Below are 26,482 nucleotides of genomic sequence, written 5' to 3'. Positions count from 1 at the left end.
AAATGCTTTTTCTTTTTCAGTGACCTCCCTTAAAAGCCAAGAACATAAAATTTAAAGGAAACTTGGAGAGAGTGGTTCTTAAAGGGACTAAATACCAGTGTGGTCTAATTATCATGTAGCCTTTCGGTTGACCTAGCTTGACTCAGGCTAGAAAAGCCGGTAATTAAAGAGGTGGATGAAGAGCATGTGTCATCAACCAGTGATTTCTCAAACATTTCTACATTCCTACCGGCTAAAAATATTTGAAAATACCTCACCTACATTTCAAAGCGGACATCAAGACTATTTCAAACTTTAATGTAAGTAATTGCAAAGAATGTACTACAGTATTTTAAATGTTGACATTTTGATAATAAACATATCACTTTAAGACGTATCTAACACCATCTAAATATACCCACCAACCACTTACACATGAACAAACTCTTTAATGGTTAAACATTTTATTTCACTCCTTTTTCTCTTTGAATAATTCCATTCCCAAAGTTATTTCCTATTTTCAACTTGAAAACTTTTCACTGATCATTTATACATCATGAGATTATTTTTTAAACTTCTTGTGATCATAAAGTACTTAGTGATTTTAAAAAAAAGTTAATAAATGTCTGGTTTATTACCTCAGTAGCATATAACTGCCCCAAACAGTAAATTACACATTAGTAAGTGAAATAAAAATTAGATGTATTAAAGAAGACATTTTAAATTTAGAACTAACTTCATGGGCTTGGATGAGTATTACTAGCTGCTAGAATGGGCCAAGATTTAGAACCAATTCTGTTCCTACTTCTCATTTTTTTTTTAAGATTTTATTTATTTGACAGAGAGAGAGATCACAAGTAGGCAGAGAGGCAGGCAGAGAGAGGCAGAGGGAAGCAGGCTCCCTGCTGAGCAGAGAGCCTGATGTGGGGCTCGATCCCAGGACCCTGAGATCATGACCTAAGCCAAAGGCAGAGGCTTTAACTCACTGAGCCACCCAGGCGCCCCCTTATTTTTCATTTTTTAAAGATGAACACCAAGAAAACTTGTTCGTATAAATGAGTAAATAGAATGAGTTTTATTGTCAATCTCTGAACTTCTTTTGAGTTATATGTCAAAATATTGCATTGTGAATCATCAAAAATTTTTAATAATTAAAATCTACATTAAGTTCTCTATAAATTTTAGACAAAGAATTATACTGGCAGAAAGACTTAACTGTTACCAAGTAATTCATTTTCTTGGCATCAATACCAGTATCTCAAATTACTCCTTTACTAGAGATCACACATTCTGCATCACGGTAATACTGCGGAGAAGTAAAAAGTGTGCTCTCCTATAAAATGAGAGAAGGTAGACTACGAAAGGGGAACAGGAGAAAAAAGAGCCTGTACCTCCATCTCAGGTGCATGCTTAGTTCAACTACAGGAAAGAGTACACACAGAAGTTAAGGATACAGAAATACTTTTAAAATCATCCCTGTTGTGTATACCATGTAAGCCGTCACACAGCATAGTCCGAACAGCAGGAATTTAATTTTGTATTCTAAATAATCACTGTTCCCAGCCTGGCTTTGAATTAAAGCTGAATGACAGTTTGGAACTGTACATATTCTATGACTAGAGCCAAAAGGACTCATTTTTATCTTAAATCCTGCAAATTTTGTACTTCATTTTAAAAATTAGCCATGTTTTAAGTTTTTTTGTATTTTTTTTTAAGATTTTATTTATTCATTTGACAGAGACAGCGAGAGAGGGAACACAAGCAGGAGGAGTGCAAGAGGGAGCAGCAGGCTTCCCGCCGGGCAAGGAGCCCAATGTGGGGCTCATGCAGGCCTCATGCAGGCCTCAATCCCAGGACCTTGGGATCACAACCTGAGCTGCAGGCACTTAACAACTGAGAGATCCAGGTGCCCCTTAAGTTTTTTAAAAGATTTTATTTACTTGAGAGAGCAAGCAAGCATGAGCAGGGGGAGGGGCAGAGGGGAAAGCAGACTCCCCACTCATCAGGGAGCCAGAAGCAGGGCTCAAGGCTCTATCCCAGGATCCAGGATCATGACCTGAGCTGAAGGCAGACGCTTAACCAACTGAGCCACCCAGGCGCCCCAAGCCATGTTTGTTTTAATGTAAAAACGCTGTTCTACCTACCCAAAATGATCAAGTAAAACTGATACGTCCAAGTATCATTCAAGTACCATCCTAATTCTATGGCTTTCCATATAGTACATACCCCCCAAGAGATATTCATACCCCAATGTGAAAAGCAAAGACTATTTTTTCTAAGGTCACTTTTCTCATCTGTAAATAACCACTCATAAGATCCTTACAAAGATCAGGACGCCTGGGTGGCTCAGTGGGTTAAAGCCTCTGCCTTCAGCTCAGGTCATGATCCCAGGGTCCTGGGATCGAGCCCCGCATCGGGCTCCCTGCTCGGCGGGGAGCCTGCTTTCTCCTCTCTCTCTGCCTGCCTCTCTGCCTACTTGTGATCTCTGTCAAATAAATAAATAAAATCTTTTTTTTTAAAAAATCCTTACAAAGATCAAACAAGGTGATACATGTATGAAGCTGCTACAATGCAGCTTTCGCTCAGTCACTGAACAAATTTGCCTACTGTGTGCCAGCCACATGCTGGGTACAAGACCATCATCAAAACAAAAAGTCCCTGCTTCAGAGCTAACATTCTGGGGGTTAGGGAAAGACAATAATTAACAAAATAGGCATGTATTTTATAGTCACATTGGCTTGTAAATTCTGAATAAATAGTTGCTATTTCAGGAGCACCTGGGTGGCTCAGTGGGTTAAGCCTCTGCCTTCAGCTCAGGTCATGATCCCAGGGTCCTGGGACCTCCTCTGCTCGGCAGGGAGCCTGCTTCCTCTCTCTCTCTTTGCCTGCCTCTCTGCCTATTTGTGATCTCTGTCAAATAAATAAGTAGAATCTTTAAAAAAAAAAAAAAAAAAAAAAAAAGAGGGGCACCTGGGTGGCTCATTGGGTTAAAACCTCTGCCTTCGGCTAAGGTCATGATCCCACCGTCCTGGGATCAAGCCCGGCACCACCGGGCTCTGCTCAGCAGGGAGCCTCCTTCCCCCACTCTCTCTCTGCCTACTTGTGATCTCTATCTGATTTTGTAAAAAAAGAAAGAAAGAAAGAAATTTAGGAACTTAAACCTATTAAGCTTCTCCAGGAGGAAAGCCATCTCCTGCTTCTCGAGAGGGGAGACTGAGTGGTATCTTTAGACCAAACCAATATTATCATCAAAAAATAATTTCAGATTTATTCCAGTTAGTTAATGCCTTTTCACAAAATCAAGAACAGTGCACTTTACTTTCAATTTTTTTAAAAATTGAGATACAATTCACATACCATAAAATTCACCATTTTAAAGTTTACAATTCAGTGTTTTTTTAGTATATCCACAAAGTTGTGGAAACTCCATAAGCTTTTGCAAAAAAGTAAAGAATATCTGGAATCTATGATTTTGTACTGAAAAATCCACTTAGTGTAAAATCCCAAGTGAGGAACAAGATTTTTTAAGGAGATCAATGGGAATATAAAAAAAAAAAAAAAAAAAATAGGTGGACTACACTTTGAGCTCATTAAGAAGGACTTGTTAAAAAAAAAGGACTTGTAGTTAACTGAAAAGCTGGAGGATTGAAATTCATCACTGAAAACAAGTTCTGAAGAGTTCTACTTGAAAAATAACTTCTTGCAGCTTTAGCGAATAGCAGGTCATTAAAGGACTTATGCAAAAGATGGGAATGAGTTTCAATCCAATACTTACAGAGCAGCTCTATTCAAACTAAGGCAGCTACTCTGTGAAACTGTCTCCTTTACATCCGGCCTGGCACTAGCTGTGTACACATCCTTGGGAGAATTGTGGAAAGAGTCACACAAATTATTTTCTGTAGGGTTTAATTCTCTTCCTGACCTCTAGGTCTATAATGACAGGGACTTCCCTTGCTCTATCTTCAGAGTCTGCAATAATGCCTAAGCACAGAATGTGCTAAAAAAATTTTCTGTGGGATAAATGATTGCATAAAATGTCTATTATACATGAAACTTTGGTTATGCAGACCTTACTCTTCAAGTCTCATTTTCTGCTTTAAACTTACGGGTGCTAAATAGGTGGAAAATATAATTTAATACAGTCTACAATATCCATCTCAATTTTATTATGTAAAGAATCGTCATCTGTATTATCTGCCTTGAGATTATCAATGTAAGAGAAACGGTCCCAAGACTTCCTCCATCTATTACTATTTAACACATATACTTGTAGGTATCCGGCCAGTGTCTTTGTCTGAGTCACACAGACAGCCCACAGTCAGGACCATATTTCAACTGTATACTCTGTTCTAACATTTACCAAAATTAATACCACTGCACATCACATTCCTGTATCAGGAGTAACCAAATAGTCAATTCCCTCTGATCATACATTATCATCCATCACTCATCCCCATAATATTCTGTACATCCATTCATCTATCCCATTGTTCAGTGGCTTTTAAACTTTTTTGACCCATCCCACTCCCAATCTTATACTGTACACTCCTGAATGACCGACTAGGCTTTCCTAAGTCCTCGACATTTTCTCTAAACATTCTCTCCAGCTCCTGCACTTACTGACTTGGCCATCCCTTGAAGATACTATTGCCCCTCAGGTTCTCTCAAATGAAACTTTTCTCTTTTTCTCCCTCCCCCAACTCCTTTCTCCCTTTTTCCTTCTCACTCTCAACCGCATATCCAAGGGCCAAGAGGTGGTATAGGTTTTATCATAACTCTCTATTTTTCTCAAATAATTTCTCCATTTTTGATCCTTTAAAAATACCAGTTCTTTGAAGCTCATACCTGGCTATACTACATTTTCCTCTCCTCCCTTTCTCCTTACGTCGCTAGACTTACATAGTTTCCATTTCAGTCTTTCTCTCCATCCCAACTCTTATCCTCCTTCTGAGAGACCTCATTATCCATGTGGATAATTCACCCAACATCCTGAGTCCTTTGATCTCTTCCTCTGCCCAACCTCACTCAATTAAAATTATAGCTAGTAACTACACCATCTCCAGTATCTCAATCAAGCATCCAACTCTCCAATTCCTACTTCCTATCATTGCAGCTCACTTTCTCAGAACGGCCCTCTGCGTTTCTTTCACCCCAGCAATACCTCCTGTCCATTGACTGCCCTATTTTCTCACTCGGCCTTAACCACTTCCACATTCCACCCTACCCAGCACAAGTTCTATGGTCCACCATCATCATACTGCAAATGTGCCTGACTTTCTTGACCTCTGCAGTTTCTCCACTTGTGCTACAGACCCCATTCTTCTCAAACTTGTCAAAGTCCTTTAAGTTGGGAGTTTAACCAAATGAGCATCTCTTTATCTACCATTGGGTGAATCTCTTCTCTATCCAAACAAAATTTACTGAAAGATTTGCCCATGCTAATTTTCTCTCTTACTCATTTTCAACCCTCTAAAATCTGGCTTCTGTTGCCACTGAAAACCAAGGTTATTAATTAGCTTCATGCTGCCAAATTCAATGGAAGTTTCTTAGTCTTCCTCCACTCAACCCTTCAATGGCATCAGTGTAACTGACCACGCTTCTTTTTGAAGCTTTCTCCTCTCCCATGTTTCTATCTTACTAGACATTCTTTCTCAACCCACTTTGCTGATTCCTTCTACTCTAACCAAGTTCTAATTATTGGATTTTCTCAGAGGCTGGTTTGAGATCCTTATGTCTGGGTAATATCCTTTAGTCCCATCACTTGGAATACTACTACCTATGTGCCGATGACCTTCCAGCTGAGACCTCTCAATCAGCATACCAACTGCATTCATGACACTTCCATTCGGATGTTTAATAAGCAACTCAAACTATGCATGTTTAAAATGTGTTTTATCCATCCATATAAATTCTCCTAAGGTGACCTCAGTGAATGGTAACCCAATCTTCCCCCTCATCTAAAAACTAAGGTCTCACACTTGAGTATTTTCTTTGTCTTCTTCCCCACCCAATCATTAGCAAATCCTGTAAATTCTATATTCAAAACAGATCTAGAAACTGTTTCTTTCCACCACCACATGTCCAGGCTATCATCATTTAGCAGCAGACTACTAGAAGACACTCCATTCAACGAATGCTTAATACACTGATGAAGAGGACACCAGCAACTTCGGAAAAGATTTTAGTTACTTTCTCTAAAGGTCAGGACTGTTGGTAGAAGGAATGAGGTCACTGTTTCCAGTGTGGATGGAAAGATTCTAGAAGAATCCAAGAGGCAGTTCTTAACCACACAGTGTGCTCTACCAGGTGCTGGTAATTAGAACTGACACTACCACAGAGCTCGTTAGTACTAGTTGACCATGGGGTCCCAAGGATACAAATAAGTCAGCCCCCTAAGGTACTACTGGAATAACTGAAAAAATCCCTTATCTGTTCGACAAAGGCCTAATTTGTGATACAACAAGTGAGTTGGTCCCTCATATCTTTTGCCAAGGCCTTGCTTCCTCTCCTGCTTCTAAAACAGTCATTATTAACTTCCTTAGCTCTATTTTCCTTTGAGAATTTGATAAAGATAAGACTCTTTCCTCAGAAAAATGCATAACAGAAAATACTGCACTCAGTTCAAAGGTTCCTGGAGGGCTTCCTGAAGAATGTTCTCTCTGGTTGGACACCTGCCTGTCTTCTCCATTTGCCTCTTTCATACACTGAAGGAAAAAATAATAATGTTCCTTGGTCATGCATTCTAAATATTGTCCTCTCTCCTCCACCTCTCATTCAAGCTCTGTAAGAGTAGTCTAACCATTTTTATGGGGAGAGGGATAAAAATGCACATATATGCCCATGTCTTTAAATGCACAGAAGCTCTGGAAGGCCATACAAAACAACCGATTAAGAACAGTTTCCTCTCGGGAAGAAAACCACACATGAAAGGCTGGAGAGGGAGACTTTTTACTGACTATTCTTTCATCCTGTGTACAAATTACCTAATCAAATAATAATAAATCTAAATTTTAAAACTTTTAAATAAGCAGGCTAAATTTGCTTCTAATTTCTCATTTCCCAGAAACTTTCTAGCATTTTAAGAAAGACTTCTTAAGACCAGGCCCCTCAAAACTGGTTATGAAAGGTTATCAGATGCCTTCTAATTTGGAAACCAATGGTTACTACAAAGTCTTTATCCTCCTTGATCTCGCCGTGTCATTTAACAAAAATTTTCGGGGCGCCTGGGTGGCTCAGTGGGTTAAAGCCGCTGCCTTCGGCTCAGGTCATGATCCCAGGGTCCTGGGATCGAGCCCCACATCGGGCTCTCTGCTCAGCAGGGAGCCTGCTTCCCTTCCTCTCTCTCTCTGCCTGCCTCTCTGCCTACTTGTGATCTCTGTCTGTCAAATAAATAAATAAAAAATCTTTAAAAAAAAAAAAAAAAAAAAAAATTTTCTTTCCTAGGCTTTTAGAACACCAAATTTTCTTGATTCTCCTACTACCTTTCTGGAAGTTCCTTCTTACTCTCAGCAAAATTAATTTATTCATTTATTCACTACTAACAGTGTGACAAGATACTTTTCTCTTATTTGCACCTTTGTTAAGCGATTCTAACAAGCTATGACAATCTACAATGACAGGAGTTCTCAAAGCATGACCGCAGAGTTCCTGGGCATGCACCAGATCCCTTCAGAACTCCAAGAAATAAAACTTGTAACCGGTCTTCTTCACCCCATCCCCAAACTTGCTCTTCCTCCCCTATTCTTTTATCAACCTTCACCCCAAGTGACTCAAGCCAAAACTGCAGCAGGTATGAACAGTTCTCTCTACAATCATCAGTACTTATACCTAATTTCTCTTGACTGAATCTCATACCTTTCCATACCTCCTGCTATAGTGTTAGTTGCCATTACTTTTCTAGACTACAACAGCCCACTATCCCTACCTTCCAGTTTCATCTTTTCCCAAATCCATTCTCCACACTGCACCCGTTCTAGATCCAATACCCAGTCTGATTCCCACCATCACTACCTGTTCACTTAGTTTCCCAAACTGCAGATACTGGCCCCAAGATATATTAGCTCACTACAAGAATTTTTATTATTTTGTTGAGAATAATTAAAATAAGCACATTCTACTTCACCCAGTTACATACCTACGACACAGCCATATAGAACCCAAGACTGTATTTATAAAATCACAATAGGCTACTACCATAAACCAAAGTAAATTATGAGAAATCAATAATGGCAGACTTATACAACTAATTCCGTACAAGACAACATGATGCTCTTTATTTCCCAATGTATCAAATCTGTGTGAATAGAGAAATGTGATGAAAGAACGGAGTCTTTCCAAGGTATTAGTAGCACTGACAAGCCAATCTAAAGAATTAACTTGTTGCCTACCAATACATATTGTAAGCATTTTATAAAAATACAAATGTCACATTAACATTAGGGAACCTGGACAGTATTAGTTTTGTAGCTTTAATTTATACACATTTCAGTGCTATTAAGAACTAGAAACATAAGAATTTCATTTTAATGTTTACACATCTGAAACACTGAAACAAAAGGAACTGCTAACAACAAAACCAAACTACTGGATTTCCCAAAACATATTTTGTACCCAGAATCACTCTATTCTTTTTTTTAATCCTATTCTTTTTTTTAATCCAATCCCGGTCTTTCCAATTACATTTTTAAGGAAACTTACCCTTTTAAGAAATAAGCTGCCTTTTTAAAATTGAGGGTCATATCTCTGAAACCTTAAAACACCCCTCTTTAAAAGATCAAAGCCTGGATAAATGCCTAAATATTTAGCTTTCTAAGCAAAGGTTTTGTTGTCTTATTTACATATTGAGAGGCATAGCTCTCAATATTGTCCAATACAGTAGCCACCAGAAATATGTGGCTATTTAAACTTAAACAAAACTAAAAATTAGTTATTCAGTCTCACTAGCCACATTCCAACTACTCACTAGCCAGCCACACATGGCTAGTGGCTACATTTCCATCACCACATAACTCTAATTTCTTCCTCGGAGTAAGCTTCGGAGAAAGCTGCTCATCACTTCAAACTCCATACTGAGGACTTCCAAATCTTTGTCTAGTCTTTTTCCATTAACCTAATGGAACAGCTCCAGCAACCTAATTGATAGATACACTTTATCCACTAGAAAGATGGAGGTGGCAACTGGAAATAACTATGGTAGTGGCAAATCAGTAAGGCACAATATGATCAAGAATGGAACAGATTTTCAGAGTAAGGTTAAGACTGAGACTGAGACAAGAAGGAATAGGTACTGCAAAAACAGTAAATATTAATCAAAAGATAATGCCCATTCCACTGTACCCTTTCATCCTAAAATAACTGCCACTTTGCAAAGATCTTCAAAAAATATTTTCTCTACCATACCTGAAGTATTCTGCATCCAGTAAACTTACTTTTGATATGGAACATAAACTAAGATCTCAGTTTATAATCAGTCATTATAAACTACAATTTAACCTATTTCGAAGTTTATTTTAATAACATTTCAAATTCTTTCAAGGGTTTTTTTTTGTTTAAGTTTTATTTATTTATTTGTCAGAGAGAGAGAGAGAGAGAGAGAGAGCACAAGCAGGGCAGTGGCAAACAGAGGCAGAGGGAGAAGCAGGCTTCCCGCTGAGCAGGGAGCCCTCTGGGGACTAGATCCTAGGACCCTGGGATCATGACCTGAGCTGAAGACAGTGACTTAACCAATGGAGCCACCCAGGCATCCCTCTTTCGAGGGTTTTTAAAAACCTCAAAAACAACACAATTATGCACTTTAGCCAAGTTTATAACTATATAGCAAAACTAGCTAACACTCCCATTTACCAATTTATATCTCCCAGTGTTCTCCATACTGTATTATTTTTTTTAAAGCAATAATACAGAATTAGCCACAAAGACATTTTCTGCTTTTTTAGAGATAGTCAATATTGGCATTACTCCAAAAGAGAGCTTATTTTTAAAACTTCAAAACTCCATTTTTGTGACTGTTTAATTAAAATAAAATCAGGTGCAAAAATAAGACTATGCCCCCCCTCAAATTCAGACAGAAACTTCAGAAAACAATGACAATGAAAGGCACTTTCAAAATAATGTATGGTATATTAATTTATTCAATATTTATGACCACTATAAACTTCTGGAATGAGGTGGATATTAACTCAAATAAACATGAAGCAAACATTTACTAAGTACCTACCGTGTGCTAGGCTTTGGACTACCTACACCAAAAAAAAAAAAAAAAAAAAAGAAAGACAGTCCTTGCCCTCATGGAGCTCACAGTCTAGTCGAAGCAGACAAACAATCACAAATACAATGGCAAAGCACCAGGGAGGCATTATGGAAGAAGGGACTGGTTCTGCCTGGAGAATGCAGGGGCAGGCTTCACAGAGGTGGAGACAATGGAGCTGGGCCTTGGATGAGGAGGAGTTCACCAGATGGAGGGGAAGGGGGGAAGCGCATTCCAAGCAGAGGAAACAGCACATGAGCAAGCAGAATCTTGAAAGCACATGCCATGGTGCAGGACGATGAGCGGTCCAGCGCAGCTAGAGCATAAAGGTGCACACAAACTAAAGAGACGAATTAGTTTTTGGTTTTTAGAGAATCATAACTATCAAGAACACATCTTCATATACTTAGTGTAGTTTAACTGTGATTCTGAAAACAACAGGGCGGCCTGAAAGCATCCCATTCATTTCATAATATCTGACCCCTTTTGATAGGTACCCAGCATTGTGGTTAGAGTTTTTTTTTTTAAAGGCAGTTTTAGAAAACTAAATCTTAATTTTGCTCTATATATTTAAGGAGAAAAATCAACCTAAAATAAGGGTTTTCTTAAGCTGAATCACAGAGCTATACACACTACAGTCTCTCGCTTTCTTTGACGCTTCCTCTACCACCACCATCTTTTACCCTTAACACCTTCATAGCTATCAACCCAAAGTAACCCCCACAGTTAAGCAACAGAGAAAGCAATTTCAGCCTTCCCTTCCCATCCCGCCTATAAACAAGGTGCCTAACAATGTCCCTACGGTAAATCGATGCATGGTAACCAATGCAACAGATGAAGAAACAATGTACTCGGTCCCCCATACCAATTTTTGGAAATTAGACTATTATTAACAAACTATTAAGCTGAATTCTGAATAAAGAGAGACATAAAGCAGAGACCTGTATCATCTTCAGGAAGAGTAAAAAGATACAGAGGAAAAAATCTTGGGTCAAAAAATTTCCATGTACATATGGCCACCAAGCAATGTTCACCAAGGAAGTTTGGTGCTTAGGAAAGTGCAGTGGAGAAAGGAGAGGAACTCACATGGGTCAAATCCTTTATTAGATGTTTTCATATAAATTCCTATTTACTCCTTGCAATAATGCAAAGGGAAAGAGTTCATTACCTTAGTTTTACAAATGAGGGATCTGAAGCCATCAGAGGTTAGAAAGAGTTACCCATGACTTCCTGAGCTAATAAGTGACAGAGCCAGTACATCAAACCACGCCTGCCTGGTTCCAAAGCCCATCCCATGCTACACACTGCCTCAGGGTTCCTAAAATGAACACAGTACTCCCAAGCAGCATGAGAGGTTGTATCAAGGTTATATACACCCTAGAAAGAAAAACCCTTACTTTTCCCTCCTCTATTTTCACATAGTCTGTGAAATGACCGTGGTGGAAATACATACAGATCTCTGAAATTTGAAGGAAGAAAAATGGAATCAAAATGGTTATATAAGATTAGCTGCTCTTGGGGGGAGCTAAAGTAAAGATATTGGGTGCTCTGATATAATTGATAAAGATATTGGGTGCTCTGATACAATTAAATTAGCATAATAATCCAAATGCTACTATTTAAATTCTTATACAATAAACCATTAACTAAGCAGCTCAATAAAATTAAGAGCTAATGGAAAAATTTCCAATCACAATATTAGGATGTGAATATTACTGCTAGAAGTCATTAACCTCAACATCATCAAAAGTCAAAATAAAAATTGCCCTTTCTCAAATCCTAATTCTGAAAACTGATAGGTAAGCATAAACTATGTGGTAAGCGTACTCGCCACATTAGAATTTTGCCTCTTTTTGGGAAATAGGAACTATTTTAAGGAAAAAAAAAGAAGAGACAATTAACATAAACACAGAAATCTTTTGTAAACAGTCCCAGTAGGCCAAAAATGTTATGTTGGCCTAGACAGATACTGAAATACTATTTTCAACTATGCACAATTTACTTACGTAAAGTACTGCCAACTACCAGAAAATTAATCAGATCTGTAAGTCCAAATACTTTGGGTGTGCGGGGTGTGGGGGAGAAGAGATTGGGAGTTTCAGGCAGCCAAAACTCTAGTGACATAATTACAGTGTAAGATACTTTGTGGAGAGCTTCTGAAATAGCAACCATATGCTCTAAGTAAATTCACCAACCTTATTTTGATTGAGAGGATCATTCCGCAGTCTCTGTTTGTTCTTCTGTAATTTACTAGGCATCATCTTTCCAGTTCTGAAGTCAAAACTGCTGAGGTCAACAGTATTTCCCAGGTACCTTGCCAACTGAGGTTTGCTTCTGAACTTCTTACCACTCGGACTAGAAGAAAGAGAACATTCATTGTACAAAAGATAACAATGTTTCCCCTAGATCTCTACATAAACATTTTTCACATTTTTCTTCCTATCCTGATTGTTACCACACCAGAATTTTACATGTTTTACATCTTTGTTCCTCAAAAAAATGGCAAAGTTTTAAAGGAATTTCATAGCTTCCCTGTAAGAAGACATAATGTAACACAGAATATTACACTCCACTAGGTACACCAACAGAGTACATAATAGACGTTACCGCAGATTAGCCCACCAGCCACCCACCAGCCACCCAGCAGCCACGGGACAGAATCCCTGTACAAACTGCAAGCACAGCACAATGCACACACTGCAAATGTCTTCAATATTACAAACTTATCTCTAAACTGACTTATAAAGAGCTTTTTTTTTTGTAAGTATTACATACACACAATGTTAGCAGTGATCAGAACTTCAGAAAAAATTCTTCTGAAGTCAACAATCCTTATTAAAAACACGCATATAAAAACACTTGGAATCCATATATTCTTTGGGCTACCAATCTGAACTCACATTTACAAAAGAAAAAATATTGAATTCTGACAATATTTAAATGCTCCCTGATGTAACTACTCAAAGCAGGAGGCAAACATTTGCAAATGTGTTTGTACATTGCTGACATGAGTTTTATTGGCCAAACTCCTACGTGAGAAGCTTATCAGGAATAACTTACCTGTCATAAGAAATATTGTCGAAGCCGAAAAATTATAAAAGTGCCAAAATTATACAGAAAACTAGTCTTTCCTAAAACTTTTTTTGCTATCTAGCATTCATCTATAAGAAAATTTTTATAGGAAGAATGCCCCATCTCATCTAATAAATTTTCGGAGCCAAATTTGCTAAAATCAACGTTAACGTCAGCATAAATATGTTACCAGAAGAAAACTGTAAGAATTCTAAAATATTTCTCCAAAAAGCCAACATGTCCTATCCAGAACTTAACCTTGTACGAACTGCCAACAATAAATGAAAAATAATTGAAGAGGAAGACAACAGAGTATTTTGGCTGGGAAACCAAGCAATAAAGAACTGCCCTGGAAGAGCAAAACTTCTCTTTGGGTCAAATCCAAACCAACACATTGCACTTTGTCACAAACTCTACGGTATTCTGCCACCAATGACTTCAAGACAGAAGATGATCATCACAGCATTTTCTTCCCCACAATCACATAATGTAAGTATTCCTGCAACACAATTCAAGTTCTAAAATGCAACCTACAGAAGGAGGTCACAACCGACATTCTCAATCAGATATCACTCTGATGAGACACCTCATTAGTGCAATAAAAGCTGAGCTTAAGAATGGACTTAGCTTCGACAGACTAGTGTTCCAGAAGATGAAAATACCAAGGTAGCAACCTCTCACAAAAAGATAAGCACTATTATTTTTAAGGATCTAGCTTAGAGACAACTAGAAAGTCATTCTTTAAGAAATCAATTGACTGGGCGCCTGGGTGGCTCAGTGGGTTAAAGCCTCTGCCTTCAGCTCAGGTCATGGTCCCAGGGTCCTGGGATCGAGGCCCACATCGGGCTCTCTGCTCAGCGGGCAGCCTGCTTCCTCCTCTCTCTCTCTGACTGCCTCTCTGCCTACTTGTGATCTCTCTCTCTGTCAAATAAATAAATAAAATCTTAAAAAAAAAAAGAAAAGAAATCAATTGACTAATTTCTCCAGTGAGCCCTGCAATGAGTCATTCCTTATGAACAGGTGAAATGCCCGTTACCTACTGCAGCGGAAAGCATACTAGAGCCTCACTACAACATTCCTCCACAGACCAAAGCTCATTAGAGATCAGTTTTAGACACTCCTCTCCAAATTAAGAAAATCTAAATACTTAAGAACTCAGGTAAAAGGCCATACTCATGGGGCGCCTGGGTGGCTCAGTGGGTTGAAGCTTCTGCCTACGGCTCAGGTCGTGATCCCGGGGTCCTGGGATGGAGCCCCACATCGGGCTCTCTGCTCAGCAGGGAGCCTGCTTCCCTTCCTCTCTCTCTGCCTGCCTCTCTGCCTACTTGTGATCTCTGTCTGTCAAATAAATTAATTAATTAATTTTTAAAAAAAAGCCATACTCATGAAATGTGATTGCCTAGTTTATGATCTAGATTAGCAATTTAATATGGCTTAAACTGTTCCTGTGTTTATTAATTTTAAAAACCAAATGGAAACTGAAAGGTCTAAGACACTCCACTGATAACTAAATTAGCAATGAAGTAAGAAAGGGGAAATCAAGTTTTAACCATTAACATACCCCAAAAAAGGTGGAATATCAACTAGTAACCAGTCTGGTATTCATACCAAACTCACTGTCCCCCATCGTAAGATGGAACTCTATGAAGCATCCGTACTGGATAGCTACAGTACTCGTCATACACACTGTTGCCTTCAGAACAGTGGTATAAGCCATTTTCTTCTCTGTAACTGCTATAGTTTATGCTTGGTGCTTTAAGGAAAGTCAACCTGGAGGCGCCTGGGTGGCTCAGTGGGTTAAGCCACTGCCTTCGGCTCGGGTCATGATCTCGGGGTCCTGGGATCGAGTCCCGCGTCGGGCTCTCTGCTCGGCAGGGAGCCTGCTTCCCTCTCTCTCTCTGCCTGCCTCTCTGTCTACTTGTGATCTCTGTCTGTCAAATAAATAAAATCTTTAAAAAAAAAAAAAAGGAATGTCAACCTGCCTGCCCCAGGAGATTTTTAAACAAGGGACCTTCCTCCGTACAGGATGAAGACAAGCATATAGAAAGGCAAGGCCCAAGAGAATGGTTAAATAAGAATTCTGCCCATCAGATATAAAATATGTGCACAGCACCAAAACGAACCTGGCAGTGGCAGATGAAATAATGCTAGATTAACAAAAAGACTGCCTGTCACTTAAGCTCTGGTCTTAACCTAGACGAAGTTACCAGTCTGCCCTCTAAGATGGCTGCGGTAAATTGCAGTCCCCCAGAACTTAACGTGACTAAGCTTTTATTCTAAAAGCAGCAAACTACAACTTAGGAAAATTACTTTTTTAAAAAAAATTCTAGAAGACTAGTGAAGGATATTAGTCATTTTCAGTTTCTAACCAAAGTGATTACTTCTAATCCCAGTAATGAAATACTAATATTTCACTTTCAACCACAAAAAAAAATTCCCTACCAACTGCCCCCAGATATGCCAGCCCTGAACCGACTTGTGATTTCACCTTTAACTTCTCTACCTTTCAAATACCCTAAAGGAATGATTAAATTAAAATAAAGACATGAACTTTTTTTCATGTAAGAACATTTCATCATTTGAACTGTGTCTTTGCTTTCATTTTTTTTTTAAAGATTTTATTTACTTATTTGACAGAGATCACAAGTAGGCAGAGAGGCAGGCAGAGAAAGAGAGGGGGAAGCAGGCTCCCTGCCTAGCAGAGAGCTCGATGCGGGGCTCGATCCCAGGACCCTGGGATCACGACCTGAGCCGAAGGCAGAGGATTTAACCCACTGAGCCTCCCAGGTGCCCCTAAACTGTTTAAAGCACTTCTTAAGCCTAACTCCATCCTTAGAGGTTTCTAAAGATGATCAAAAAATAAGAAATTTCATTTGGTATCTGACTTTCAACTTTAAAAAAAAAACTTCATTGAGATACAGAAACTACTTAAATTGTGGTCATCTTAATTTAGTAATATTCTCATTTTATCAACTCTATAAATTCACGTGCAATCATCATTCCCTGAGCTAGCAACTGTCACATGCCTTGCCAGTTTCCATATAAAAACTAATTCTTCTGAAAACCTGTTGCTTGCCTGTGCAACTGCACTCTGAAAACACTCCCCTAACACAGCAGAACTTCTTTTTTCATGTTACTTGGGTAACACGGATCGTCATGATGTTTAGTCAAACATTATGAGGAGACCAGACTCTGAGCAAACACAAATATATCTTTAAACCAGTTTCTAACAGGATGAACTGGGGGAATGGCAATAATAAGAGTGCAATTCGGTGAAACTGGCCTATGAGTGTCAAGGAGCACTGCGCCCGGACAGCAGACGGTGGCTATACGGCTGAAGATCGTGTTCAGAAGTGCATCACTTGCCAACAGTACTTTGTGAGGAATAATAAAAACCTCCACACTAAAAATTCTCTAAACTACAGCACTGGAAACGTTTTGAGAATAAAGAAACATCAACTTTCTATTGTTTTCTACCTTCTTTTTTTTTTTTTTTTTTTTTAGATTTTATTTATTTATTTGACAGAGAGATCGCAAGTAGGCAGAGAGGCAGGCAGAGAGAGACATCAGGTTGAGCAGAGAGCCTGATGCGGGGCTTGATCCTAGGACCCTGGGATCATGACCCGAGCTGAAGGCAGAGGCTTAACCCACTGAGCCACCCAGGTGCCCCTGTTTTCTACCTTCTTTAGATGTTAAAGCTTACTTGTTAAGCTACGAGTACAGAGTAAAAGAAAAAGATTTCTCTAACTTTATATAACAATTGTCTCCACAAGTCAAGTTTTGGCTGAGACTAAGATCTGAAATTAAAATTAACTTTTTGTACTTCAGTACAAAAAACATGTAATCAGAAAACTGCCAAGTCAATTAATTTAAATAATACATGCCATTGCCTCAAAGCCGAATGCCATACACACAAAGAAATCTACCTACAAGTCATCCCCATCTCTAATTCCCTTCCTCCCAATCCTTACATGCAGGCCTTTCCTAAAGTGACCCGTCTCAGCCCTCTGTAGATTTTATCTCCTCTTGCCTTACTTAGATTCTCCCATCTCCTGTCAGTTACTAAATCCAGTTCCTTCATTTTCAGCTTTGAATCCATCCTTCCTTTCCTTTGTTGTTGCCTAATCAAGTCTTTATCACCTTGGGTCTAAATCACCAGGACAAGATAAGTGACTCTATTTGCTTGTCTCTGCATTCTCAACTATCCAAACGACTCTTCCTAAAACACCACTCCGACCAGAGTTTCAATTTAATAGCCTTCAATGACTTTAACCCATTAGCAAATGGAAGCCAAACACCTTAGCCCTGCATGTAACATTCTTTTTCCTCTACCTCCTAGAAGCTTTAAAACCTACTTTCCACTCTTCTTAACCCAGTGACCTTTGCTCTAACTATATTGGTTTATTTATTCCGAACAGGCCGAATGGTTTCCCTCTTCAGTCCTTTACTGAATATCTTTTACCTTTTACCTGATCTATAATGCATGACTCCAACCCTGATCCCCAAGAGCCCAGAAATACCAATTCACACTATACTTCTTCCATAAAACTTTCCCAGAATGGGGGCGCCTGAGTGGCTCAGTGGGTTAAAGCCTCTGCCTTCAGCTCAGGTCATGATCTCAGAGTCCTGGGATGGAGCCCCACATTGGGCTCTCTGCTCAGTGGGGAGCCTGCTTCCTCCTCTCTCTCTGCCTGCCTCTCTGCCTCCTTGTGATCTCTGTCTGTCAAATAAATAATAATTAAAATCTTAAAAAAAAAAAAAAAAAAAAACTTTCCCAGAATGAAGTAGTGGAATGTTACCTGCCGGTAACAGGTAAATAATCATGAACTGCTTATTCGCATCTCTTGTATTCTAGTTTTGAAATACTGAATTCTGCATGGTTATAAAACTTTTTATATAGTTTTATCTTCACAAAGAGCATACTGAAGTAGTCATTTATGAATGAAATTATCTGATGTCAGATTTGCTTCAAAATAATGAAGGTTGAGTCAGGGGTAGTGGATTGGGATATGGAAGAAATAAAATTAACAATTGCTAAACTGGGTACTTGGTAATTTCTTATATGATTTTCTCTACATTTATATATCCATTTGAAAATTTCTATATTGAAATGTTTAGAACATAAACATTAAAATATACAAACTGAATATATTCCCTGAAAAGTGGAAAGTAGTTTGTTTGTTTGCTTGTTTTTTTAATATGGAGTTTGGGAAAACTGAGCACTAAAGAATTTCCTTAGCAGTTGGGGCTGGAGTAAAGAATTATTTTTAAAGCATCATTAAAGAAAAAAATTATATACAATTTGACTGCTGGTAAAATGTGACAGCATTCCACCTTTTTGATTAAGGAATCACCAACACAATTTAAATGGTATAAAAGACCTTAAATATAATCCAAATTATGTGCCAATCATTCTCATTCCATAAACTAGCATTTATGTAACAAATATTACATGCAAACAGTATATTACTGATAGCAAATTCTATTACCTCTATTATCATAGAGAAAAAATGAAAACTATAATGTGGAAAAGGGGGCTGAATATTGATGAAACAAGCATGGCCAAGAGTTGATCACTGTTAAAACTGATTGATGAGCTCATGGGAGATTCATTATACTTGCCTAATTACTTCTGCTCTTGCAGGTATCTGAATTTTTCCACAATAAAAAATAGACAGGTAAGTATACCCCAAAAGACTGTATTTTGAAAAAAGAGCTAGGGGTCTCTGGAAAAGGCCTTTTTAAAGACATGCATACATGCTGGAAATCATTTTAAGGACACTCATCCTTGATCTTATCTATGGATTCTTCCAGTATAAAAACAATAAAAGAGCAGAAACATATATATGCACGGAATGGAAGGCAATATGTCAAAATATCAACAAAGTATCATCGCCTTTGCAAATGACCAGCTTCTATCCCACTAATTAAAATTATGAAAAATTAAATTTTGAGTTTATATCTCACAAATGAAACTTTTTAAAAGCAATTTGAAAAAAATCATCAATTTGAGATTATTTTTAGAATATATGTGTATCGGTTCCTTTTGAGCTATGTACTTCCTCTCTTACAGGTATTGTGGGGGTTCTGGCAGGTGAGACTTTGCATGTCAGCTTTTAAAAATCAAATGGAGGACAGATGGCAATGTTGCACCCTAACAAAATTTCCTCTAGCACAACACCAACAGCTGTGATGGTACAGCTGAGAAAGAACTACCAGAGCACAATTTTCACCATAGCTGTTTATCTTTTATTTCCAGATCCAGGGTTCAATCAGGCAATATCAAGGAAAAAAAACTGAAAGTGCTCCTGGGTGGCTCAATCAGTTAAGCGTCTGCCTTCAGTTCAAGTCATGATCCCAAGGTCCCTGGATCAAGCCCATTGTCCAACTCCCTGCTTAGCGGGGAGTTTGCTTCTCCCTCTGCCCCTCCCCCACCTTGTGTGTGTGCTTGCTCTTTCTTTCTCTCTCTCTCTCTCTCAAATAAAGTCTTTAAAAAAAAAAAAAGGAAGAAAAAAGACTAAAAGCAAGTCAAACCTGCAATTATGCAGTAAGCACATAGTAATAAACATTACACTTAGTTCCTCCCTCCAACTAAAGAGATTTTTTTTTAATTGGTCTGTAGGGCACATTTCAATTGTACCTCAACTCTGAAAGAAGCACAGGAGCTTTGTGCAGGAAACATATAAAACTATCTCATAAGCTACATTTAACCCTCAAGTTACAATGTGATTTCTTCTAATTTAAGTGAAACCTTTTAAAAATGAAGATGACCTATAGCTTGCTCCTTAGGCAACATGCTGCCTATATGAATATCTGAGAAATAATAGGGTCAATCCTAAGTTAAAAATATATGGAAAGAGCGAGTAAGAGACAAGGTGGGAAACATTTCTGAACAAAATGACCACTTCTATTATCCAGAATAAAACTGCTTTAAATTATGTTGATTTACAATTTTTCCCTTTTTTTTTCTTCTCCAATATTACACAGAGCTGGAAGATCATCTTTCAGTACAACAGCTTCAGTACCAAAGAGGATTTAAAATTTACCCTTTGTCAACTTAAGGTACAAATATAATAGTAACTAATTGCATGGTTTTAGTATCTTGCCAAGCTCAATAAAGTAAATTAGGCATGAAATGTTGCAATATTTGAGGATTACACATAGGGATTTCTATGGGAGGCAGGAGAACAGGGTGGTTAAAAGTTCTGGGGTTAAATCCCCTGCATCAGGAATCTAACTCTGCCCTTACCAACAGTACAACCTCAAGCATGTTACTTAACTTCCCTGTCCTAAGTCCCCATCAGTAAAATGGAGAATTGTACCTATAGATAACAGTGTTAGAAGAACCCAGTCAGATAATATATGTAAAGTATTTAAAAAAAATAAATACTAATGGCTACCAAAGCTATGAGCACTGTGACACAGAACACACAAAGAATTAAGGCACCTGAGATCCTATGCTAAAAAAACCCTCAGACTCAATGAAATTCAAATGTTGATTTCTCACTTGTATCTTTGCACTATGAGCATTTTACTTACCATTGTACCTATATCTCTAAAATGCTTTCTGGCCTTCCATAATATCCTCAATATTAATGATGAAAATAAGGAACTAGAAAATGTTTAGACTTCCTATCTCACCCAATTCCACTCCAGCACACCACCAGAAAATATAAAGCAAAGGCTAACAGGTCATTTAAGACTTGTTTCACATATTTTTAAGAGTCATGTCAATTGGTAAACACTTATTTAGCATCTATGTGTTCAGCACTGTACTAGGAGGAAAGACAGCTATGTGAGAGAGCCATAGGTTCTTCGTAAAAAAACAGTACAGTAACAGATGGGACACCAGGCTAAACTACATAGTGATGGCCAGAAACCCGATTATTAGGGGAAAAGACAATTTACTGAAAGCCAAAGAGACTTTAATGTTTAAGAACTGTGATGATGAATTTCTCCCCTGGTCCATTCAGCTAGTTTTTCCCAACAAAGACTACAAGGCAGAGGTTTTTGTTGTTGGTGGTGGTTTTTTGTTTGTTTGTTTTAAGATAAAAGACCAAAAAAAAAGAGGGAAAGGCCTGGTTGAACTCTGACATGCTTAGTGACTCAGAATTCATGCCCTCAAAGCAGCATACCAATCTCTGGTAGCAAGTCAGATATACCTATACATTTTTTTAAACCTATGTATATGTTCAGCTCATACAACTTTAGTTAATGAATTGTTTTCCTTAATCAGTCCTTAAACATATCTGAAGCTTTAAGAGATCTACGTATTTATTTCAGTGATGTGAAATTGAATCCTTGTAACACAATGAGGTACAGGTAAAAATCATATGCACTTTACAAACTGACAAACCACAGGACCAGGAAGTGTAAGTGACAAGCTCAAGGTTGCACCAAATGGTTTTGCGCAGTTAGAAGACCAACTCCTGACCTCTTCATCCCTGTGCGCTGCTGCCTTCCCTAGAGACTTCTACCTTTATCATTCATTCATGATTTTATAGACCTCAATTTTACTGCCTCTGAGTCCTCTTCTTTCCAGATCAAAGTGAAATAACTTTAGTCTCTCTTCATGCACCTGTTCCCTATGATAATTTTAATTGTTCTCTGGTTCCCCTGTATCCTTTTTTCAGGGAAGTGATCAGGTACAAATGCATCATAATTTTGACACAAGAAACAAAAACGTTTACTATTGTTTCCAAAATCCAACCACATATTTTATAACAGCAGCTTAACAGTTTGCCATGATTCCCAGATCTTTAACCCTAATGATAACTAAAAGTCTAGAAACCAACAAGTTTGGACTTGATAAAAAGGCATGAGTTGGCTCCTATAGGGTCCTATGCAGAGGAAAATAATTTCAAAAATACCAGTCAGCAACTGCAGGGAACCAAAAACTAGAAATGACAGGAGTCAAGTAGACCAGTTAGAATATTACTGTTCACATAATGGGTTTATATGACGGCCACAAACTTTCAGAAACTATTACCAATGGATCCAGAACTTTATCTAACCACACCTTTTTTAAAAACACACTTTATATGATAATGTATGAACTGCCACACACTATCAGTAATCCTGACAGGAGGCATAATTACACTGCTTAACTGACAACTCAAGGCACGCCTTCCTATTAGAACCTGGCAGTCTCAGGAAACAGCCAAAACACCATTTTACCAAAATTTGAGGCTTTCACGATTGAGCTTAATTTCAGACCAATTAATAAGTGTAAGCCATACCCTACGTTAACAGGCACAGATTTGTTTAAATTAATCTCCCCAGGGGCAGGCTAATTCAGGAGTTAGCATTATTAGAATCTGTGTGAACAAATGCGTGCAGGTGTTCACATTACCAATGGGAGAGTTAACTCTTAAGCCACCTATTAACAGAGATGCCTGGTGTTTGTGAGCTACTGGTTTTTGTTTTTTTTTAAGATTTTATCTATTTATTTGACAGAGAGAGAATCAGCAATAGAGGGAACACAAGCAGCGGGAGTGGGAGAGGGAGAAGCAGGCTCCCCTATGAACAGAGAGCTCAATCCCAGGACCCTGGGATCATGACCTTAGCGGAAGACAGAAACTTAACGAATGACCCACCCAGCCCCCCCCCCCCCCAGCTACTGCTTTTTTAAAGGTTGAGGCATTTATGGGGATGCTGATATGCAAAGTGTGACAGTTTGGTTGAAAAAGAATGTATTCACCTTCACTATGAGTAGGTGCCCTCCACCATCATTCATCACGGCAAAAGGAAGTCAAAGTCAGAAAAACTGCTGTATTACAAATACCACATCATGCTACCCTGGGTCGCACTACCTCTGAATGTAACCTCTCAGAAGGTTATCAAGAGTGAGTGTTACAATCCTGAAAAGTAACTAACATGTTGTAGGTAGTCAGTAAACAATTAGACAACATTCCTTCCAACCCTGAACTAAACACATGCAGCACAAATCTATTCAAAGTGTCTTTTCATTTTGTACAAATAAGTAAAAAGCAAATCATGCTGCACTGGCTAATAAAAAGATTTTAATTCTGAAAGTATCACTATACTGGTTTCTCATTTACTGTAAGATCAATTTGTTTGGAAAGTTCTTTTTAAATTAACTATATCAGCTTTTCTACCATAAAATATTTATTGAGTTTGTATTTAAAAGTTAAATACATTTGTATTAAATACACTTGTAAAAATTTACAACACATTTAAAAAAATATTAAGTGACCACAAATCAAAATTAGCACTACGGCAAGACGCCTTTTTAAATAACTTTTCCAGCTACTACAAGGAAAACAACAAAAAACACTCTGCAATAACCCAAAGTTAGTCTGAACAAATACGTCATCCCAAACCAAACAAACTATATCCCAGGAGAAATGCCATGGAGAGTGAAATTCAAAGTCTAAGACGCTCTACTGAGAACAGACTAGCCACCTATTCCTCAAGGAGTTCAATCCCAGACACAGAATATTCTTGTAAAAATATAATTGGCTATCGGGGCGCCTGGTTGGCTCAGTGGGTTAAAGCCTCTGCCTTCAGCTCAGGTCATGATCTCAGGGTCCTGGGATCGAGCCCCGCATCGGGCTCTCTGCTCAGTGGGAAGCCTGCTTCCCCCTCTCTCTCTCTATGACTGCCTCTCTGCCTGCTTGTGATCTCTGTCTGTCAAATAAATAAATAAAATCTTAAAAAAATATATTAAAATATATATATATAATTGGCTACCAGTCAATACATAGCTCACAGAAAGAAAGTAGCATATTATCCGCTTAGAAAGAAAACATAAGTTGTTAATGAAAGAATGTGCAAAAGTGAGCAATTGTGAATAGCACTAAATGAAACAAGTGAACTTGAGAGGAGTAACAATTGTTCCACAATAACCTTTTCAGTATTACTGAAGTAAATTTAGTATTTAATAATGGGGAAATATAAGATAATCACCTTTGAATGTTTAGACTAAGTTTGCCATTTTGTCATTTAAGATTTCAAAACAAGTGGTCTCTGATCAAGTGACAAAATAAGTTCTAATGCAACACCACTTCCATTTCTTTCTCTTGAAAAGGTGAAATAAATTCACAGAAACTATTCTTCCATATATTTGAACAACCATCAGGAATATGTTCATATTTACATATTTTCCGGCGGTGATCTATTTAAAAGTACTCTCAATTCATAAACATTGTTGAGTGTATGTATGTGTATTCCCCTCTACCCCCTGAGGGCCAGTGTATTAACCTACTTGATGAAGAAAGTAAATCCTTTAAGACTTTATTCCAATGGCTAAATGGCTGGCAATAACGGGCTCCAACACGCAAATGTATTCCCTGAAAAATGATTCAATCAGCCCAAAAAAACGGCCCTCCACACCACTGAATATAACATGTTTATACTCTCTTCTATAAATAGGATGGTTTATTTTTAAAAGTTAGTAAATTTTTTGATAAGAAAATTCCACTGATATCAATAGCCACAGGCACTTCTCTCAGCTTAGTGGATCATCCAATGACATGGACAGCATGACCACAGGACTGCAAGATCACATGAGGTGAAAACCTGAATCATGCAGACCAAGATTGCTCAAACTGGTGACATTTGGGCCAGATAATTCTTTGTGTGGGGACCATCACGTGTGTTACAGAATATCTCACAACAACCCTGGCCTCTAACCACTAGATGCCGGGATCATACCCTCCCAAGGTATCAGAACCAAAAATGTCCCCAGACATTGCCAAACATCCCCTGGGGGACAAATTTTGGCCTAGGAGTCTAACAACATATTACAGTGTTTCAGTTTTCAAAAGTGAGTAAGTTCTGCGACACCAAGACAGTTCCAGGAAACTTCAGGCATTCCAAGTAGCTACTTTATACCAAACTTTCCTGGATCTCACAAAGTAACTGAAACCTTATTACTGCAGATAGCGAATTCTTCCACATGTGCATGATTAAACACTCTTGTGATGATGAATCTGGGAAAGGCTGGGACAGGAGCCAACAGTGACTGGGTTTTATAGTTTCGATGAATTACACCTTCTTTTAACCCTTCTATGGACTAACCATCCTTGCGAGAGAGTACCCTTTTTTCCACCAAACATTTTCCCCAGCACCGTCAACATTAAAACGCCCTCCGGGTTCTCACCATTCAGACACTGTGCCTGTCCTGTCACTGTACTGGGGTCAACTCTCACCCAAGAGCTCAGGGACCTTCAACTACCAGACCAGCCTGTCTCTGCCACTTCCCTCAGGCCCTGCTCTCATCAAGACATCCCCTGCCCAGGTCAGCTGCTGACCCTTGACCCTGACCTGACCCCGATGACCCCTCCCCGCCCCCAGGGCGGTACCTGAAGTAGTAGACATCGCTCTTGCCGGCACTGAGCCCAGATTTTCGGATCACTTCCTCCTTCTTCCATCCGGGGGGGAGGGCCGGGCAGTCCATCCTCTTCCCGCTCTCCGTGGCCCGGGGTCCCCTGGGCCCCGGCCCCGCGCTCCCCGACGGGAAAGGGACCGGCTCCCGCCGGGGGGCGCCGCCGCCACCGCTGCTGCCGCCGCAGCCGCCGCCGTCGCCGCCAAGGCCGCCGCCGCCACTCGGGGGACGGCCGCGGCCCCGGCCCCGGCCCCGGCCCCGTCCCCGGCCACGGCCCCGGCCCCGGCCACGGCCACAGACGCCGCCGCCCCGGCCCGCCTGCTTCCACCGCCCCCGGCCACGGCCGCCGCCCCGAGCGCCTTCCCTGCGCACGCCGCTCACCGGGGACGGGGCGAGCGCGCTGCCCTGGCCCCCCTGCTCTATGGCGGAGTCGCCGCCAGCGCCGCTGCCGCCCGCCGCGCTCTCCCCCTCCTCCTGCTCCGGGCAGCAGCGGCCTCCCCCCGGGTGCGCGCGCATCCAGCCCCCTCCCCAGCCGGCGCTGCGCTTCTTCCGTAACCGAGCCCTTGGAATCCCGGAGACCCGCCCCGCCCGCAGCGCGGCGCGCGGGGGACGCGCGCAAGCATCATAGAGCGGACGCGCACAGAGCGGCCCTCCCGCTCGGGGCGTGGCCCCGGTCGCCGCCTCTTAGGTCCTCCAAGCGCTCTGGGCGGCCATATTGTCTCCGCCTCCTCGAGGACACGCCCCCGGCCCCACCCGCTCCGCCCCGGGCCGCGCCCTTCCGGCCCCCGGCCCCCACCGCCACTGCGAGCGCAGAGCCCGGAAGGCGGGTCGAGCCC

The 26,482-nt window shown here is 39.8% G+C and overlaps 1 protein-coding gene across 2 annotated transcripts in view; it reads right to left on the bottom strand.

Annotated features, from left to right (window-relative positions):
* The window catches only part of MBD2 (methyl-CpG binding domain protein 2), a 70,072-nt gene extending 43,798 nt beyond the window's left edge, over positions 1–26,274 (bottom strand). Inside the window, exons 1-2 of one of the 2 annotated variants that reach the window (XM_047697087.1) lie at positions 25,624–26,274; positions 12,421–12,580 (exon numbers count right to left, since the gene is read on the bottom strand). In XM_047697087.1, the coding sequence (XP_047553043.1) occupies positions 12,421–12,580; positions 25,624–26,162 (699 nt within the window). In that variant the 5' untranslated portion in view covers positions 26,163–26,274. The remainder of the gene's footprint in view (positions 1–12,420; positions 12,581–25,623) is intronic. The other variant, XM_047697086.1, reaches the window with a different exon arrangement.
* Positions 26,275–26,482: the final 208 nt, after the last annotated feature.

The sequence above is a fragment of the Lutra lutra genome, chromosome 12, assembly GCF_902655055.1.
Source record: "Lutra lutra chromosome 12, mLutLut1.2, whole genome shotgun sequence".
NCBI lineage: Eukaryota > Metazoa > Chordata > Mammalia > Carnivora > Mustelidae > Lutra > Lutra lutra.
The sequence above is the reverse complement of the archived record's forward strand: the minus strand, read 5'-3'. Positions and strand labels throughout refer to the sequence as shown.